We start from the raw sequence: 18887 nt of genomic DNA, 5'->3' as shown, positions 1-18887 counted from the left end.
GGCACTAAAGGCCACGGGACTGTTCACATTTAAATGGTTAACTTAATGCTGTATGGATTTCACCTCAACTAAAGAAAAAAGCAAACCCCTTCTGTGCAGCGCATGCCCCTGGGCCAGGCACTGGGAGCAGGTGACCAGTTCCGGGTGGGCGAGGAGTGGGTGAGACTGCAGAACTTGGAGCGCTGCCCTGGAGAGGTGACCCAACCTAGAATGTCCGCTGGGAGGCCTGAGAAAGCTCGACCTGCTGGACCGCCGACTGCTCCAGCCAGCACCTGACCACAGGCCCTGCCCTCCCTTCCTCAGGGCAACTGCTGAGGAGGCCGAGCCCCGGGATCGTGAGTCTCCTCCCCAGGTGTCTCTCAGGGACCGGAGGGGACTGCTCTAAAACGGAACCGGCAAGGATGGGCCGGTCCCGTCTCTGCGAGGACAGAATCCTACCTTCCAGAACTAGCAGCTGGCAGACGGGGCTGTGCAGGGCACAGACACCCACCAGCCCTCTGCAATCCCGTCCTGACAGTCACCTCCCGTCACCTCTGCACAGGTGGGAGGGAGCTCGGCTCTTCCCTACTGTCCTGGTCACTGAATAAAACCTGTCCTCACCACTTCAGTGCCCAGCACTGTTCATCTCTGTTGTGGGGGGTTCGGGACCAGGCGCTGCCCCCAAGCCCAAGTGTGTGGGTGGGTGGGGAGGCACAGACCCAGCCCCTCCAAAGCAGGGAGCAGGCCCTCTGGCCGAGGGAAGGGGCCGGCAGGGACGGGCTCACGCCTTCCCACTCAGAGCTGACTCCCAGGGGAACAGAACGGTCCCTTTTCCACGACTCTGCCCAAGTTGAAAATGAATCTGGGGTGCGGTGACAGCGGGGTCTTGCCGGGGTGAGGGGCACAGGAAACTCCACCTCCCTCCCGTTCCCTCGCTGCTCACATCTTCTACAATAAGCGCGTTATTTTTATAGCAATGAAAACATGCCAAATGCTCGAAGCACCACGAGGCTTCGCAGCACTGACCAAGTGGCCCGGGGGAGCTGCCAGGGGACCCCCGCCAGGCTGGCCTCCTCTCCGTGTGGGCCAGGCAGGCTCCTGACAACACCGCCTGGAAGAGCCAGTGAGCATGTGTGAAATCCCACCTGTAAAATGTTTCACTGCCGCCTGGCCCACAGCCAGCGCCCAGTCAGTGGCCCTTCTGAGTAGTTTTATTATCACGGCTCCTCTGTTGTTAGTTATTATAACCGGCCGGAGGAGTTACCCGGGGATTACACACGCATTTATGCACTGGCTGGGGGCAGCCTGGGCCATGCAGAGGGAAGGGAGGCCAGGCTGGGAGTCGAGCTGGACGCCCAGGGAGCCTGCCTGACGGTCCTCCCCCCCCCCCCCCCCCCCAGGGCTGGGAGGCAGACAGTCACCGGTAATTGCAGCCGCTGCACTTAGCGCGTCTTGAAGCAAAAATAGGTCAGCTTTGGAGTGGTAAGACGCTCCCCCGCAGGGGACTCGAGGGCAGCTGCCCCTCCTCCTGGGCCCCCTCTGCACCTTCCCCGGGGGACGCCCAGCCTGCCCAAGTGGCTCTGAAAGGGCTGGGAAGTGAATGGAAATGCAGCCCCAGGGAGCAAGTGCACCCTGTCCTCCATCCCCGGGGGCAATGCCGTCCCTCCGGGACCACAGAGCCTCCTTCCACAGGCCTCCCCCCCCCCCCCCGCATGCCCTCTCCAGCCCCTAAGTCTAGTTATTACTTGCCCATAGGGTGTCCCCAGGCATCACGTCTAACCCCCAAACCTCGGCACAAGTCCCAGGGAATGGATAGCCATCTTCCCCCACTGGGGCTGAAGCTGGGCACCTCCATTACTTACTCCCCTTATCGAACCCTACACCAACCCAGGCCACCACAGTCTCGGGTCCCTCCTGGTCTCCCTGCCTCAGCTGCCTCTCCTCCCTCCCACCCTCCAGGTAAGGGAGGGGACAGATGATCCAAAGTCAAAGCAAGACCTAAATTCCAGAGATGTGCTCAAGGCCCTTGCAGACCTGGCCCGAGGCCGGCCGCCCTCCAGCCCTCCTCCACCCTCTGGCCTCAGGAACTTGCTGGATAGCAGTGCAGCCCTTACTCAGGTCTCATGCCCAGGGCTCTGTCTGACCCCACTCCTCTCCCTTCCCTGACTCAGCCAGCCCAGCACCCCCTGCAACCCCATATCTCCTCAAGACAGAGTGCTGGGGGCTACGAAGAAGGAGCCCTGCACCCGACGTCACCACAGGGGACCAGACCGGACCGGACGGGACCGGACGGTGTCAGTCAACTGAGGGAAAGTGACCAGAATGGGAGGACTATTCTGGACGAGGGTCCCCTCAAAGGTCTGGGTAGATGCTCAGGTTTGAGGACTCTAAGCTGGGGGACAAACAGCACTCAGACACTGGATGCCAAGACTATGCAGAACCCTGCTGGCTCTATGAGGCCTTTTCCATCTCACGGGAGTTCCTCTGAGTGGAAGCTGGGGACAGGGTGAGTGGGTGGCAGCGAAGCAAGAGCTGGAGGCTACGTGCCAGGACAGGCCACTGGCTGGGAGATGCCCTGAGGTCAAGGTCAAGGAAAATCTGTCAGCGTCCAGACATCCCGGGCGGTTAAACCCAACCCAGGCATCAAGCTCCCAACCAGGGCAGTTCTTACCAAGGCTCCAAAACCTCAGGCTCTGGGACAACAATAAGAAACCAAAAGCAAAACCAATGTCATTTATGTTAAAAAAAAGAAACCTACTTTCGTTTAAGACAGTGAGAGCTGCCCGGCCAGGCGTGGCTCCGCGGTTGAGAATCAACCTAGGATCCAGGCGACCCGGGTTCGATTCCGGGTCAGGGCACATGCCCGGGTTGCGGGCTCCATCAATGACTCTCTCATCATTGATGTTTCTGTCTCTCTCTCTCCCTCTCCTTTTCTCTCTCTGAAATCAATAGATATATTAAAAAAAAAAAAGAAAAAAAGACAGTGAGAGCGGAGCTGCACTTTCCCGCCTGGACAGCACCCATCCTGGGCCAGGCACCCCTACAGCCTCCGTGTCCACGGCCGGTCCCCCTCCCCTCTCACATGGGAGGCGGGAGGCCTTGCCCTGCTGGACCCGAGGAGGGGGCAGGGCTGAGACTCCAGCCTAGCCAGACAGTGCCCCAGCCCGGGCAGGGCGGTGAACCAGCAGTGAGGGTGGACTCCTGGGAGCCGCCTGGCTCGGGGCGGGTGCAGAGGGACTGGAATCCGGGCACACCTGTCGGTCGGTGGCTCAGCAGCCCTGTCATCTGGGTGCTGCCCGCCTCAGCGAGCTCGGCACCTGGAAGCCCAGCGCGCCCTCGGGAGCAGGGGCCACAGGGTGCCAAGGGAGCCGCGGGCACGGGGGTGGGCGGGGGAGGCAGGAGGGGGGTCAGGGTCTCAGAAGGGCCGGCACCTAGTTAGCATCCAACTGCCCAGGCGGGGAGCACAGACCTACACGCAGCCTTTCCTGGGGACCGTCTGCTCCACACGGCTCGGGGTCCCCCACACTCTGAGCTTTGGGCATCTGCGGGGTCAGCCTGAGACGCCCTGTGCACCCCCTAGTGACACAGTGACCCGGGGGCGCGGCCGCAGACGCTCTCGGAACCTCCCAGGGGACATAAAGTGGGTGTAGCCCCCCCCCGCCAGGCTCACCCCAGGGCCACGGTTGGCACCGAGATGGAAGCTGCATGAACCCGCCTTTCATGTGCGGCGCGCACCCCTGGCTTCCCAGCCCGTGTCCCTGAGCGGCGCCCCGGCGCCCCGCGCCCACCCCGGGGTGCTGCCCGGCCAGCCTGTCCCCCGAGTCCCGCTGCGGCCGCAGGGGCGAGGCGGCGGGGAGACGCGGGGCCCCCTCTGCTGGGGGCGCAGGAGGACCCGGCTCCGCCCAGGGGGACACTGCGGCGGGCGCGGGGGGCGCGGGGGCCGGTCCTGGGTCCGGGCCCGCAGACGCCACGAGCCCGAGCCCAGCGCTCTGGGGAACCGGGGTCCCCCCGCCCCCGGCAGGCGCCGTGACCCAGCCCCCCCAGCCCGTGGCGACCCCGCGCCGCCGCGCGCACTCACCCTGCTCCCCGGGGGACCCCGCCATCCTGGGCACCCCGACCCGCGCTCGCTGCGACGGCTCCGCGAAGTCTGATGCAACTGCCGGCCGGGAGCCCCGCCCCGGGGGGGGAGGGCCCGGCCGCTAGGCATCCTGGGAGTTGTAGTCCCGGCGCGGCCGCGGCGCGCCCGGCTCATCCCCGCCGGGCAGGGGGCCAGGCCCAGGGCGGCGGCGGGGAGGGACCCAGCTCGCAGTCCCGGGGCTGGAAGCCAGGACAAGCGGACTAGGGAAACGGAGACAGAGAGGCAAACAGTGGTTTGCACCCATCTAGAAAATGGAGATGCCGGGCAGTTTGCAGCCCCTTAAGAAATCCTATCTTCCCTAAACCAAGGACGCCAAAAATAAATGGCTTGCACTTCTCCTTCTCAACCAGAGGGTGAAGAGCTTAAATCACCCTACCTGGGGATATAAATAGCGATAATCCAACTAGTGCCCTTTGCCAACCACACCCGAAGTAGATGAACTTAAGGGAATAAACCTCATTTTGGTACAGCCGAGTAAAATGGATGAATATTCTATTGAGATGCTCCTTTCAGACCTCCCCTAACCACCCAGCCTTTAAAATCCCTCAAAAGGAAGGTCCCAGGGTGGACTCTCCCTCCTGGGAGCATACCAGTGCCCTCCCCTTCCCCTCTCCTTCCCCCACAGGCATAAACTCTAAGGGACCCCAGGAGGCTCGCAACCAGGGAGCGCTGGGCAGTGGCAGCTCATCTCAGGCAAACCCCCCTGAACCTGTTCCCAAGGCCCCTTTTCTCTGACTTCTCAATGAGCCAAAGCAGCCCAGCCTCGGCTCCTTTCCCCACCTAGACCTTGTCCTGTAATCCTAGGCCCTTCCTTGTTTCACTGTCACCAGATTTTTTTTTAATATATCTTTATTGGTTTCAGAGAGAAAAAGGGAGAGGGGGAGAGAGATAAAACATCAATGAGAGTCACTGATCAGCTGCCTCCTACACGTCCCCCACTGGGGATTGAGCCTACAACCGGGGCATGTGCCCTGACCGGGAATCAAACCACAATCTCCTGGATTACAGGTCGATGCTCAACTGCTGAACCACACCAGCCGTGCTATGTCCCCAGCTTTAATAAGCATCCCCTAAAATTCACCTGGACTGTTAAGAACCTACACATTACCAGCCAGCGCTAGGCAGACGCACTGAGGGCCAGGTCCCCTTTCTGGTAACAATCTCACACATGGGTGTTTATGTTAGCATTGACCCATATGGTGGGGGGATAATCTCCAGCTGGGTGGTCAGAGAGGACCTCCCTGGGGGGGGAATGGGCTGGCCTGGACAGATGACTAGTTCCAAGGTGGCTTAGAGGACAGGATTGGGGATGGATGGGCGGGAGGGGTGCTTGCATTCCAGGCAGAGGCAGAGGGAATTGTCCTGCAAATGATGCAAGCAGACGGCAGGCTGCCAAGAAATTCTGCATGACCACAGGACACATCCAGTACCCCTGCAAGAGATGGGTGGAGCTGGGACAGATACTTCTTGTAAGCAAAGTTAAGAATGGCAGAGACCCATCCAAGGGTTATAATAAGAATGGCAGAGACCCATTCAAGGGGCGTGACCAGATTTGTGCTTGGACAGTGACATCATTGTAACATCTGAGTGAGGGCAGAATGGACTCTGGAAAGCCCCAAGGGAAGCAAGACTAGATAGGAAGCCATGCCAATGTCAACAGGGGAGCACACTGTGGCATGGCCTAGTGGGGCAAGCGCACAGGCCGGGGCCCCAACACCCCTCCCCTGGCAGAGAAGGGCTCCTGCTTGCACCGACCTCCCCATTGGAAGCTTTACATGGGATCGCCTTAGACAAGTGTTCTGGGGTGGCCCGTGACAGACGACCACCAGAGTTTGTGTTTGAATTTTGGAGCCTTTATTAACTGGCCAGCGGCTACAGTTGTGGCGTGTCACCCACGTAAGTGCCGAACTGCAGCCCCGACCCTCAGTTCTTCCCTCATTTATACTCAGTAACTACAAAGGCACTGCGGTAAAGGGGTTTCCAAGAATTTGTTAGGTTGTCAGCTTTTGTTACAGGAAACCAGGGGGGACCTTTTGCAACATAAAAGGGACGATTTAAACACAATGTTTTACAATGAGTAATGGGGTTCTGCTTGGAAGCGTGACTGTTCATTCGTATATTCTCCTGGCCATGGTGGCCCGAACACAAGGAAGATCTGAGATTCAGAAAGGCTTCAATGGGATTGGACCTGCGAAGGAGGCTGGGCCCTCTCCACTCATAACACTGCTTCATGGCACAACACGGCACCAGAAATCTTTAGTTTGGGGCCTCTACATGATTACCTAAGATATTTTCAGCAACCAATACGTTTATGATATTTTGCAAACACTCCCCCGGCTCCATCGCGTGGAAGGCTGCCATGAGCGTGAACAGGGACGCGTCCCTGCCCGCCGTGTCCCTCCAGCGCAGGAGCATCTCCCGACGCTGCTCCATCAAACGGCCCGGGGTTTCCTGCTCACACATCTCAATGTCGTTTTCTTCAAGTCCGATCAGACTCATGAACATCTTCCACTTACTTTCTGGAACCTTGTGGCAGAGCTCATCACACAGCCTATCGGTGGCTGGAAAACAGAAAGTCAGGAAGGAAGACTTGGCCTGCGTTTCTGGAAGGCATGCATAGCGTCCTAAGTCCACAGAAAACTTCCCTAAGCTTCGTGGAGGTAGACGACCCCCCCTTCCCAGAAATAAAGACATTAGACCGAGAATTTGGATGACTTACCATCACAGGACGTGTCCTTCAAAAAATACTTTTGTTTATAATCCTGGGGAGAGAAGAGAATACAATTGTTCCGGGGGAGACACCTGTGCGGCTTCTTGTGCGAGCACATGTTGGCACTTAGCCCAGCCCTGCACACAAGTGCTCTCAATAAGCGCAGCGTCAGCATTATTCAGCCAGGTGTCCCCTTACCTGCTCCAGACATCTGAGGGAGGATGGCGCCTTGGTCAGGCTCTGGGGCCCGTGGACATTGAGGGCAAAGGCCTGTAGCACCTGCTCTGGGGCTGCCTGGCTCCCTTCGGCCACCACCGCCTGCAGCTCAATTCCTTCCTCAGGCTCCTCAGAGGGTCCTGGGCAGGTCCCGGCCCTGGGTGCTAAGGCCGAGCCGTTCTCCAACAGCGGTCTTGTCTCCATGCCAGGGGCTGGGGAGTCTCTCTCAGGGTCCTCACTGGGCTGGATGCTTCCATTTGGCTAAAGGACAAACTCATTTCTTTTAGTGACAGGAGCCTGCAGCATAGCCCTTCCCAAGAAACTTTGCCAGGTTGTCTGATAGGTCAGCTGGGGCTGCGCAGTTTTAAAGAAAAATGCTCCATGGGGTCAGCGTCTGGCTCTGCCAACAACTCCTTGGGGGACCCCAAGACAGGGGTTGAATGGTGACCCCAGAAAGATAGGTCCACATCCTGACCCCTGGGGCCTGTGAATGGGACCTTATTTGGAAACGGGGTCTTTGCAGGTGAGGCCACACTGGATGAGAGTGGGCCCTAAATCCAGTGACCTCTGAGTGCAGAGACAGAGGGACACACAGGGAGGAGGCCAGGTGAGGACTGAGGCAGAGACTGGGGTGATGCGCCCACAAGCCAAGGAACAGCAGGGACGGCTGGCAACCACCAGGAGAGGTGAGCAGAGGGGCAGCAGGATCCACCCCGAGGGCCTCAGACTCCTGGCCCCCAGGTCTGGGAGACAACGAGTTCCTACTTCCTAAGCCCCACGTTTGGGATCTTGTGCTACAGCAGCACCCGGAAACCCATGGCCCGCTGCCCCTCAGTTTCCACTCGGTGGCCCAGGCCAGTAGAGTTTAAGTCTCTTTCCAGCACAGACATTGTGGGCTCTGGTAAAGGGACGCAGACACCGCCCGAAAAGCCGAGCTGTGTACGCAGGTAGGGGCCTGGGCTGCCTCGCACCCACCCCGGGGTGTTTCCACTGCCCTCGAGGCCTGAAGCTACCACCGGGAACATACTCACCCGGCTGCCCGGCTCGCTCGATTCTGCGGAAAGTGAAAATGAAGAAAAGCAAATGAAAATGCAGTCATGAGCCGCATACCAACGTCTCGTTCAATGAGGGGCCACGTATACGACTGTGGTCCCATCAGGTTATCATGGAGCTGAAAACTCCTCTCGCCCAGTGACACCATCCTGTCACAGGGCAACAATGTATCACACGCCTAGTTGTGGCAATGCTGGTGGAAACAAACCCACAGGCCCGCAAGGCCAGGGGTACAGAAACGCAGCAGCTGCAAGGATGTAGAGGAGGGGACACTGGGTAACGCTGAGCTTTATGTATCCACTACCGAATACTTTGTGTCGCTGTGTTTGCTGTGCTCCTTCTACGGAGGGGACAGTGTCACAGGCGGCAGCCTCACACACCGTGGCCTGCTCACCACGTCTGTCGACCGCACCGTTTCTTTCCCCTTGTGCGCGATTCAGCCCCGTGTTGTTTTGTGCGGTCACGTGCTGTGCAGGTTTGCGGCCCGGGAGCAACAGGCTATGCCACGCACGCCGGGCGTGTAGCTGGCCACACCCTCCGGGTGTACGGACGTTCTGTGACGTTCCCACAACCACGAAATCACCCGGGGACGCATTTCTCAGGGCGTGTGCCTGTCGTGACGTGGCACGTGACTATAGCGGACGCTCACTGGACAGGGGCTTCTGAGAGACAAGGACTTGGACTCACAACAAAGAAAGTGTACTTACGTTTCACGTAACTGGCCACCCGCTGGAAAATCTGCGCACCTGCGACCACAGGAGAGGTGAGCATCCTCGGTGCCCTCACCTCCCCAGGACCCCAGCCCTGGCTGGAGCAGCACCAGTCTCTCCCTGCTTCCCGGCCGAGGGCACCGCAGACGCCCCGTCCCCAGCCAGCTGGGTCTGAAGCCCAGCGCCTAGTCAGGGCAGGGGGCCCGCAGCACACGGCTCCCTGCCCAGAGCACCAGCTCGGGCACCGAGGGCCCCTGAGTCAGGAAGTGAGCCCAGCTCTATTTTAAATGAAAAACGCCCTATCAAGAAACTCCTGGTGCCAGGTCCTTGTTTCAGAGCCCCGGGTGCGGCTGCTGACCTACTGTGCTCCAGGACAGCTCTACCTCTACTTTACCTTGTTTCTTATAGCAGATGATGCCCGCGATGATGGCGATAACGCCGATGCCGGTGCTGATTGCAATGGCAATGATACTGGGCAAAGACAAACACCCGCTGGCCTGGTTAGTGGCTGGATTCCCTGGGAGGGCAAACAGAGAGCGCCATAGCAGGGTGAGCACGTCCCCTCCACCAAAGGACATGCTGCAGAAGGCAAATGCCTGCTTCAGGCAGGACAACAGCTGCCTGTCTCCAGGCCCCAAATGCTCTCCAGGTGGGAGGCAGGACAGGCTCATCCTTCGGGGCTCAGAGACGAGGACCCCAGCTCAGGGGCCATAGGAGGTCCATCTTCCCATTAGAGTGGCAAAGGTCCTGTGCCCCAGGATGCGTTGGCCACCCCATGAGGGTGGGAGAGACGACACAGTGACTCTCCCAGTTACGTCACTGCTCCTCTAACAGCTTTTCTTTAGTCTCACACTAGGTCCTAACTGAGATCTTCGCGGGAGGAGCAAAGATGTCTCACGTGGAGAAGACCACCGGGCACACAGGAAAATGGTGACAGACCAGCCACGTTAATATGAAGAACCTCGGTCCACCAGGACACCCCATAAACCGAGTTAAAGGGCACCCTGCCTATGGGAGGAGACATTCTAGAACAAAGGGCCTGTATGCTGAGTTTATGCATAATTACCAACGTTTGAAATGATCAAAACCAACAAAGAACCCAGATATAAATGCAACGCCTGATATAAAATCGGGCAGGATTCTTGAGCAGACATAACGCAAGAGTTCCAGAGGCCTTGGGTTTCACCTCTGCCCCTGGCAAGGGCCCAGTTCAAGTCCTCTTGTCACATGTGACAGCCCGTGAGGGCAGGAACCAGGCAGGGCACTGGGGACTACCTGACAGAGGGCAGAGGAAATGGGACGAGTGTGCGTGAAAGGGGAGAACCCCGCGGGCCTCCTGGAACCAGCGCCTCTCCTGACTGCGACCCATGGAATGTGAGGAAGGACGGTACCAGTGAGTGACCAGGTCAGCCGAGGAGGCTGAGCCTGACCCCCACAGAGCCCTAACCCAGAGAGCAAGGATGGGGGAGCCACAGCAAGTCCCCAAGAATTTTGTTTACTCAAGACAGGGCACTTTGAATGTGGCCCCGTTTAGCTTTGTAAATAAAGTTTTATTGGCAACAGCCAAGTACACACGTCTACTTGTGGCCTCCGACCCCTTTTCTACAGGGGCAGAGCTGAGCACTGACAGCACACGGCCCACGGAGCCTGGACCGTGCACCTTATGGACAGGGGGGCCGCCCCAGACTGAAGAGGCGGGAGAGGCTGCTTACCTGGCTCTGGGGCACACACGGTATCTTTTGTGGCACTGCATTTCTGAAGGGTGGCGCCGGGACAACTGAGAGGAAGAATGAAGAAACACCGAGCATTACTTGCTGCCCGCCAGGCCAGCCCAGGTCCCGGGAAGGCCCCGCAGCTCTGGGCGGTCCACACCCGGCATTTCCCAGACCATCGGGCCCAAACGTTCAGCGAGAGCAAAGCTTGGGAATTCTGTGATATCGGGGAAAAGCCTCCCTCTCTCTGTTCCTGGAAAAAGCTGTGTGTGGCTCTGAGGACTGGACCTGCTTGAGCCCAATCTCCACCCAGAGGGAAGTCAGCCCAGAAACGAAGCCCATGAAGATGGGGGCAGGCGAGTCAAGAGAAGCAGAGCCCTGAGCAAACCAGACCTGCAGGCAGCCCTGACTGTGGACTTGTCAGACACAAGAGCTGACAGCTCAGCATGGTCTGAGTTGTACTGAAGGGCCTACCAGGCGTCTCACAAAAGTGAGCTGCTTTGCAAGGGGCTTTGCCCCAGGAATGTCTCCCCAGAAGTTCCCCCAAAGCCATGCCCACCCAGAACCTCAGAATGAATCCTCACTGGAAGTAGGGTCTTTGTGATGTAATGTTGTTAAGGTGAGGTCATACCGGAGGCCGGCAGGCCCTGATCAATGGCCACCGTCCTCATGTGAGGGAAATCTGTACGTAGAGAGGAGACGGCCAAGAGACACAGACCAAGGAGATGATATGAAGGCAGAAGCAGAGGTCACAGCAATGCATCGGCAAGCCTAGGAGCGCCAGCCACCACCCAAAGCAGCAGAGGCGGGCAGGATTCTCCCCAGAGCCTTCACAGGGAGCGTGGCCCTGCCGACACCTCGATTTCAGACTTCCAGTCTGCAGAACGGGGAGAGTACATTCCTGTTGTTAATCATCACCAAGGACAGGCTTAGAGAGAGAGAAAGAGAGAGAGAGAGAGAGATGGAGAGAAACATCGATTGGTTGCCTCCCGTATGTACCCCAACCAGTGATCAACTTACAACCTGGGCATGTGCCCTGACCAGGAATCGAACTGGGGACCTTTCGGTGCATAAGACGCTGCTCAACCAACTGAGCCACTCCAGTCCCGCTGTTCGTAAAGTAGCCAGTCTTGGCTATTTCTTACAGCAGAGCCCAGGTCACTCCTGTGGTGACAGTGCTCATTCAGCTGTGCCTCCAGGGCACGGTGCCTACTGCTGTTCTTCCTGCCCAGAGCTCCCTTCCTCCGCAACTATCTATGGCTCCTGCCTGCCCTCCCTCCTCGGGCTTCTGCTATCTCTATTAGCCGGCCGCCCTCTAGCCACCATGGGCCCGTCACTGTTCATGCGCTTTGCCTGCCTGTCTCTGACACCAGTGGGGCTTCGGGCACAGCTCTACCTGCGCTGCAGCTGCTTAGCAATGGGCAGAGTGAGTGGATCCGTGACTCAGTGGGTGAACTGAGCATTGGCTCAAGCGCAGCCACAGGTGGAAATAGCCAGGCTATTTCTTTGACTTAATCTCCAGGGTGCCTCTATGTGGCAGGTGCCACTATGTCACAGATGGGACATATAAGGAGGCAACTACATAAGTGACTCAAAGCAGACAAGTGGTAGGTGGGGAGCGGGGACCCAGGCCCAGGCAGCTCATGGCTGCCCATGCCCCGAGGCTCTCACCTGGTACAGCGATTGCAGTTCTCCACGCAGTCCTCAGAGTCGCAGTAATAGATCTCGGACTTACACTGGCACTGCCGGTCGCTGACACGGGTGTAGTTAACCACCATCTCCTGATCTGCTGGAGGGAAGGCTAGGGGTCAGTCACCAGGGCTGGGACTCTGGACACCGGCCCAGTCCAGCGGCTTAGTCGCAGGCATCGCACCTGCAGTCCCCCTCCCTGCGAACATCTCTATTCTAGTCTGGTAAACACGCGCCCTGAGATCGCTGTTCTGGCAGCCCGGCAACCCTGTTCATCTCTAACAGTTGCCTTTGGGTGACTCCTCCGGGCCAGGTCAAAGAGGCTGGGGGGGGGGGGTGCGGTAGAAACCAAAGAACCTCCTCGCCTGACTGCAGCCCACTTACCACCCCGGCATTCGGTAACCGGTCGGCATGCGGTCTCCCTGTTGGGGTGGTTCATGAAGGTGTCAGACGGGCAGCGATCGCACTGTGTGCCATGGTTCACGTCGCAGTGTGCAGTGACGTACGAGCCTGTGGGAGGGGTGGGACAGAGGTGAGGTGGGGGCCCAGGGCTCAGACCCAATCTGGTTCCTGAAGCCTCTGCTCGAGGAGGTCGCATGCACCTGGCATCCAGGCCCCCTCACAGTACCAACCCTCACCTCCTGACTCCTTGGAACATTCTGGACTGAAACCCAGCTACGTATGTCCCAGGAACTGGGGACCTGGCTTACCTCTCAGCTTTTACTGACATCCCACCCCCACTCCCACGGGAGCTACCTGGCCTGGCGCCTGCCCCTGGGGCTGGAGCAACATGCACTTTGCATGTAGACTGCTTGCCGGATTTCATGTCGGACCATGTGTCTCATTCATTCCTAACTGTGATGTGTGCACATAGATACGTGCATGCGTGGATGTGTGTATGTATGTATGGGTGTGAGTACAGGTAGGTACAGGTGTATCCAGGCGTGTGTGAGGTGTGTATGCAAGTATGAGTGCAGCTGTGTCCCTGAGCTGGGAGCCCCTTGAAGGTTCAGGCTCATGGCTAAAAGGAGGCATGTGTGGGGTGGGGGTGGGGGTTGGGTGGAGATGGGTGCAGGTGTGTGGTTGGCCCCTTCAAAGAGGAGACCCCTAAAGGTAAGCTCACTGATAAGGTGTGCACACCTGTCTGTGTGTAGATGGGGGTGCAGGTGTGGGGGCAGCGGGCCTGTGACCAGGTCCCACAGAAGGTCAGGTGTCTGGCAGTGCCTGGCCATGAGGGGATGTGGTAGGAGCGTGGGCAGACCAGGCCCTTGGACCCGTGGCTCCCCGGCGGCTTTATGGGGCTCATTCAGAGCCTCTTCATTAGAGTGACTAAGCCTCCGTGGACTTGCTGGTCTTGAGGGCAGGAGCTTCCATCCTCGGGTGCCCATCATCACTGCCCTGACGGCAGGGTCAGCGGGAGCGTCCCACCTGGGCGCCAACCCCACTTCTGTCCTCCACGCCCCGCTGAATGTCCCTCGCCCACGTCAGAGTAGGAGGGTGCAGAGGCAGGGAGGGAGGCGAGCAATGGGTGGGAGGGTAACTGCGGAGAGGTCCACCCGGAAGGTGCTCCCCGCCCCGCCAGGGTGGCCTGCAGCTCTGAGCCCCCTCCCAGGTCAGGTCCGCGAAGGCTCGGGAGACGTCCTGACACTCACCAGCTGGACACATTTTACAGCAGAGGCTGCTCAGCACGTAATAGCCGGGGTCACACTGCTTCACAATGGCTACCTGAGGCACCTGCAATCAGAAAGTGAGATGGCTTCACCCAGAGAGACCTCTGCACAGACACCTGCGGGCGGAGGTGGACAGCGACCCGCCCAGCGCTGCGCAGCTCGAGGGGTGGACTTCCCTGGGGGTGCACACCGGGAACACTGCCTCACACGGCTGTGACCTTGGACTGGCTATATGGACCAGCTGTTACGGGGGGACGTCTTTAGTTCCCAGAGCATGTGGTTTAGCCAGTGTCTCTGGCGTGGTCAGCGCCTCTCCCTGCATGGTCCGATTCAGGACCGGCGCGGCGGGGACCCTTGGACCCGAGTCTCTGCTCTAGAAGCAGTTCATCGTCCCAGCAGCTGCTCCTGTACTTGTCCCCGCAATGCTTTCTAGCCCGAGTCCCCTGGTACCGCCGTGAGAATGGCACTCGCGCCGTCCTTAGGAGATGTGCCCACCTGCCACCTGCCTCCCCCTTTCCTTTCCCACCTGCATTACTCCCTCTGACCTGTGTCCCTCCTTTGAGACTTTTCTCTTAAAAGCAGCCCATGGCTAGATTTTGCCTCCAAATTCAGCCTGATAACTCACGAGCCTCCTTCCCCTGTAATTCGCCGATTTAGTACCTCCGTCCCCTCTGATCCCCTTTTCCCGGCCCTGTTCCCTGTCCCTGCAGACCCTCTCCCCCTCTTCACCGCAAATCCAAATAGATCCTAGCGATAGTTCTCACTGGTTCGTGTTGCACTTCTGGTTGCGGAAAATGAAGAAAAAAGTAACAGGGATGCTAGGAACCTGGGCAGGCGGCCTGGTCACTGCAGCGGGCGCAGGCCCCTGAGGTCTGAGAGAGCACAGGAGTGGCGCCCCGGCCTCCAGCCACCCAGGGACTCACCCCCACGCCCAGGCCTCACCCCAGGCCCACCTGGCCACCCTGAAGTCTCCTTTCAAGCCTCAGCTCCACCCAGCGCCGCCCATTCCCCCAGCTCCTCTCCTGCTTAGAGAAGCTCCGTGCTCCACCTTCTCACCCTGCCCGAAGCCGAGCCTGGGACGGTTGCCACGTCTCCCAGCTACACGGCTGCTGGAACCCCGAGAATGCGATCTCCCAGGCCCAGCATGAAGGAAAATCAAGATAAATACTATGTAATGCAAATATTTTTTAAAAATCAAATTGGGCCCCGCCAGTGTGGCTCAGTGGGTGGGTGTGGACCCGGGCACCTAGGGGTCTCTTGTTCGATTCCTGGTCAGGGCACAGGCTGGGGGTGTGGGCTCGATTCCCGGTCAGGGCACAGGCCGGGGCTGTGGGTTCGATCCCCGGTCAGGGCACAGGCCGGGGCTGTGGGCTCGATTCCCGGTCAGGGCACAGGCCGGGGCTGTGGGTTCGATCCCCGGTCAGGGCACAGGCCCGGGTTGTGGGCTTGATTCCTGCTCAGGGCACAGGCTGGGGCTGTGGGTTCGATCCCCGGTCAGGGCACAGGCCGGGGCTGCGGGCTCGATTCCCGGTCGGGGCACAGGCTGGGGCTGTGGGTTCGATTTCCGGTCAGGGGCACAGGCCCGGGCTGTGGGCTCGATTCCCGGTCAGGGCACAGGCCCGGGTTGTGGGCTTGATTCCCGGTCAGGGCACAGGCTGGGGCTGTGGGTTCGATCCCCGGTCAGGGCACAGGCTGGGGCTGTGGGCTCGATTCCCGGTCGGGGCACAGGCCGGGGCTGTGGGTTCGATTCCCGGTCAGGGGCACAGGCCTGAGCTGTGGGCTCGATCCCCGGTCAGGGGCGTGCAGGGGGCAGCCTTTGGATGCTCCCCTCTCACACGTCTCTCTGTCTCCCTCTCTCTAAAAATCAGTAAAAAATGTATTTTAAAAAGAGAAAGAAAAGATCATCAGAGAGATGCAGATTAAAACCACAATGAGGTATCACTTCCCACCTGTCAGAATGGCTCCATCAACAAATCAACAAAAGACATGTGCTGGCGAGGGTGTGGGGAAAGCGGAACCACAGTGCACTGCTGGTGGGAATGCAGACTGGGGCAACCACTATGGAAAGCAGGGTGGAGTTTCCTCAAAAGATTAAAAATGGAGCTGCCTTTTGACCCAGTGATTCAACTCCTAGGAATGTATCCTAAGAATCCTGAAACATTCATCAGGAAGAGTATATGCACCCCCATGTTCATAGCAGCACAGTTTACAATAGCTAAGAGCTGGAAACAGCCCCAGTGCCCATCAGTAGATAAGTGGATAAAAATCTGTGGGACATTCACACCATGGATACTACGCAGCTGTAAAAAAGAAGAATCTCATACCCTTCGGAACAGTATGGATGGTCCTAGAGAATATTATGCTAAGTGAAATAAGCCAGGCAGAGAAAGACAAACATCACATGATCTCACTTATACGTGGAATCTAAAGAACTTAATAAACTGATGAACAGAACTGATTCAATGACATGGAAGCATAGATGAGACTGACGAATGTCAGAGGGATGGAGGAGGGCGGGGTGGTGGTGGAGGGGGATGGGACGAGGTGGGGCGGGTCATTGGGGAGAAAAAGGGACATCTGTAATATTTTAAACAAAAATAAAATTTAAAAAAATAAAAAAATTAAAAAAATTATCTTTATTATTGATAGTATTTGCAGATGTCCCCTCTTTTCCCCTCCACTGATCCCCTTCACCCCGCATCTGCTCCCCCAGGCCTTCTCCACACTATTGTTTGTGTCCATGAGTTCATACATGCATCTAAATTGTTTGGTTCGTCTCTCCCCACCCACTCCCCCACTAGGGGTGGGCATTTTTAGGAAATCATCCTGCCTTGCACACTTAGTACCACCGGTGTATTTATTAACCAGTTTATGAAACAGATTTTTCCTTTTAAAAATATACTTTACCTCATTCTTTATCTCCAGTTTCAGAAGTAACCGCTATTCTGAATTTTGTTTCCCATTCTTAACAACAAAGGAATTTCTCTTTAATGGGCGGTGCACCTTTTCAACTTTAGCAGATGATTGGAAATGAAGATACTTACCTTTACACAACGCCATAAAACACGGTATGCGTATCTCCATTACACCACATACCAAAAATCAACATTTTACTTAAAATTCTTTAAAAGTATGTAGAGATGACACGGTATGCAATTACTCTGAACACGGTGGAGATTTTGAGCCCCTTTTTACATGGTTATTGGGCATTCAAATTTGATTTTCAGATAAATGCCAATTTTTCTACTAAAAAAAAAAAAAAAAGTGAAACAGAGTATCCATCCGTAGGAAGCGATTTCTGAGTGAAGGCTAGCTGGTAGAAAAATCGACCAGAATTGTTTTTTTTAAACCTGCAGGAGCCTGCAGCGCGCGGCGCGGGCACCCGCCGGGGAGGCGCGGGCGCGTTTCCCGCGAAGGATGCTTCCCGGCTGCTCCACCTTCCTCTCGCTCCGAAAATAACAGAACAAATCTCTGCACCTCCGCGGGCCGCGCGGGTTTCGGGGCTTTGCGAATTCGGGGGAACTCCGTCCCTAGAGTGCGCTGCCTACTCATGGCCATGTCCCGCTCCCCGCTCCCCGCCCCTCCCCCCCCGGGATAGAGGGTCTCGGGGCCCCGCCGCGAACCGCCCTGGCAAAAATCCCGATCGTGCCCCAATGCCCAGCTGCCCTCCCAAACCGGGGGTGCCGCCTGGGCCGTCCGCCGGGGCCCCGGGCGCCCGGGAACGCCAGGGGCGGCGGGACCGCCCCCGGGCTCAGCGCCCCGCGGCAGCGGGCGGAAAGCGCGGTGCCCGCCGGTGCCCAGGCCTCCCGGAGGGGCGCAGACCGAGCCGCCCCGCTCCCGGCCGCCCCCGGGTACGAAGGACTCACCAGGACCACCAGCTGCACGAGCGCCAGCAGCCGCCCCATCGCGCACGGGATGAGTGGCCGCGGGAGGCCCGGGAATAAATGGGGGACGGGGCCGGGGGCGGGGCCGGCGTGGCTGGCGTGGCCTGCGTGGCCGGGGGCGGAAGGAGGCCTGCGGCGCAAGGGGGGAGTCGCGTCGGGGCGCAGGCGCGCCGGAGCTCCGGGGAGGAACCAGACGTAGAAAAGCAGAGACTTCAGGAGACGCTCAAATGGGAGGCAGGGTATCTGGGTGCGTGTGTGAGTGCGTGCGGACGTGTGCGTCTGTGATGGTGAGTGTGTCTGTGTGTGTGTGATTGTGAATGTGTGTGTGTGTGGTTGTGTGCATGTGTGTGTGGACATGTGTGTGACTGTGTGTGTGACTGTGTGCATCTGTGTGTGTGTGTAGTTGTGTGTGTGTGTGTATCGGTGTGATTGTGTGGACGTATGTGTCTGTGTGTGAGTGTGTGTGTGTGTGACCCTCCTGTGTGTGATGGTGTGTGTGTGTTGTTGCGTCTGTACGTGATTGCGTGTCTGTGCGTGTGACCCTCCTGTGAGTGGGGGAGGGGCCGAGGGATCTGTACGTGACGCCATGAAGGAGACATGGCTTTGCCAGTGGCCCTCACTCACAGTAGCCTCCCAGTCTGGAGCTGGTACCTTGATAGTGTCTCCAGCCGTCAGGAGGTGTGACTTGTCACAGAGCTGCGCTCACCTGTATCTTCCTTTCATGTCCCATTGAAGAAACCCTCCCACGCCCAGGGGAGGGGTGTATTGTCCAATCCCCTCTTCTGAAAGCCAAGGCTTTGATTTCCATTGCTTAGCTATTATTAACTTCGGGGGAGGGGGGTTGTTTTTCTGCGTCGTATGAAGCAGGAAACAAACTTTATTTTATTTCTACGGGAATATCCAAGTGGCTTGTCACCACTTATTGAAGAAGCCTCCTGCCCCTTCCAGGCAGGTGTGGGAACATGAGTCACACCGATCAGGACTGTGCTTTGGCAGTGATCCCTGAGAAAGTCTGCCAGGTATGCATTCCCGTGGGCTCTCGGCTTCGCCATGGGGTCTGCCTGTGGTCACTGCCAGACCCCAGCCACAGCCGGGGGTCTTTGCGAGACCCTGGTTTCCGGGGGGA

General features: G+C 58.1%; 2 protein-coding genes across 6 annotated transcripts in view; both read right to left on the bottom strand.

The window, feature by feature from the left end:
• CARS1 (cysteinyl-tRNA synthetase 1) overlaps nt 1–4152 on the bottom strand; it is a 29246-nt gene extending 25094 nt beyond the window's left edge. The window contains exon 1 of one of the 2 annotated variants that reach the window (XM_081154007.1): nt 4058–4152. In XM_081154007.1, the coding sequence (XP_081010133.1) occupies nt 4058–4082 (25 nt within the window). In that variant the 5' untranslated portion in view covers nt 4083–4152. The remainder of the gene's footprint in view (nt 1–4057) is intronic. The other variant, XM_081154006.1, reaches the window with a different exon arrangement.
• Nucleotides 4153–5950: 1798 nt separating this feature from the next.
• Nucleotides 5951–18269, bottom strand: LOC308565197 (tumor necrosis factor receptor superfamily member 25-like). Of its 4 annotated transcripts, none has more exons than XM_081154015.1 (11): nt 17744–18269; nt 13860–13941; nt 12592–12717; nt 12190–12304; nt 10519–10583; nt 9201–9323; nt 8804–8842; nt 8075–8097; nt 7026–7304; nt 6837–6879; nt 5951–6678 (listed from the first exon to the last, which is right to left on the bottom strand). In XM_081154015.1, the coding sequence occupies exons 1-11, from the start codon at nt 18146–18148 to the stop codon at nt 6374–6376; spliced, it is 1605 nt and encodes a 534-aa protein (XP_081010141.1). In that variant the 5' UTR covers nt 18149–18269; the 3' UTR covers nt 5951–6373. The 4 variants fall into 4 exon arrangements, with proteins under 4 accessions (XP_081010141.1, XP_081010140.1, XP_081010143.1 ...); XM_081154014.1 differs by having other exon boundaries at nt 12190–12307; nt 17744–17804; XM_081154017.1 differs by lacking the exon at nt 17744–18269 and adding an exon at nt 16922–17251 and having other exon boundaries at nt 12190–12307.
• Between the last annotated feature and the right edge of the window lie 618 nt (nt 18270–18887).

Source organism: Miniopterus schreibersii (genome assembly GCF_964146895.1).
Source record: "Miniopterus schreibersii genome assembly, chromosome: 12".
Lineage (NCBI taxonomy): Eukaryota > Metazoa > Chordata > Mammalia > Chiroptera > Miniopteridae > Miniopterus > Miniopterus schreibersii.
The sequence above is the reverse complement of the archived record's forward strand: the minus strand, read 5'-3'. Positions and strand labels throughout refer to the sequence as shown.

Coding starts and splice junctions, on each gene's coding strand:
- LOC308565197 (XM_081154015.1), bottom strand. CDS start 18,148: ATGCACACAGTCACACACACAGTCACACACATGTCCACACACACATGC. Junction 10,584..12,189: donor AACTGCAATCGCTGTACCAG/GTGAGAGCCTCG, acceptor TCTTCCTCTCAG/TTGTCCCGGCGCCACCCTTC. Junction 6,880..7,025: donor CCCTCAGATGTCTGGAGCAG/GTAAGGGGACAC, acceptor TTCTCTCCCCAG/GATTATAAACAAAAGTATTT.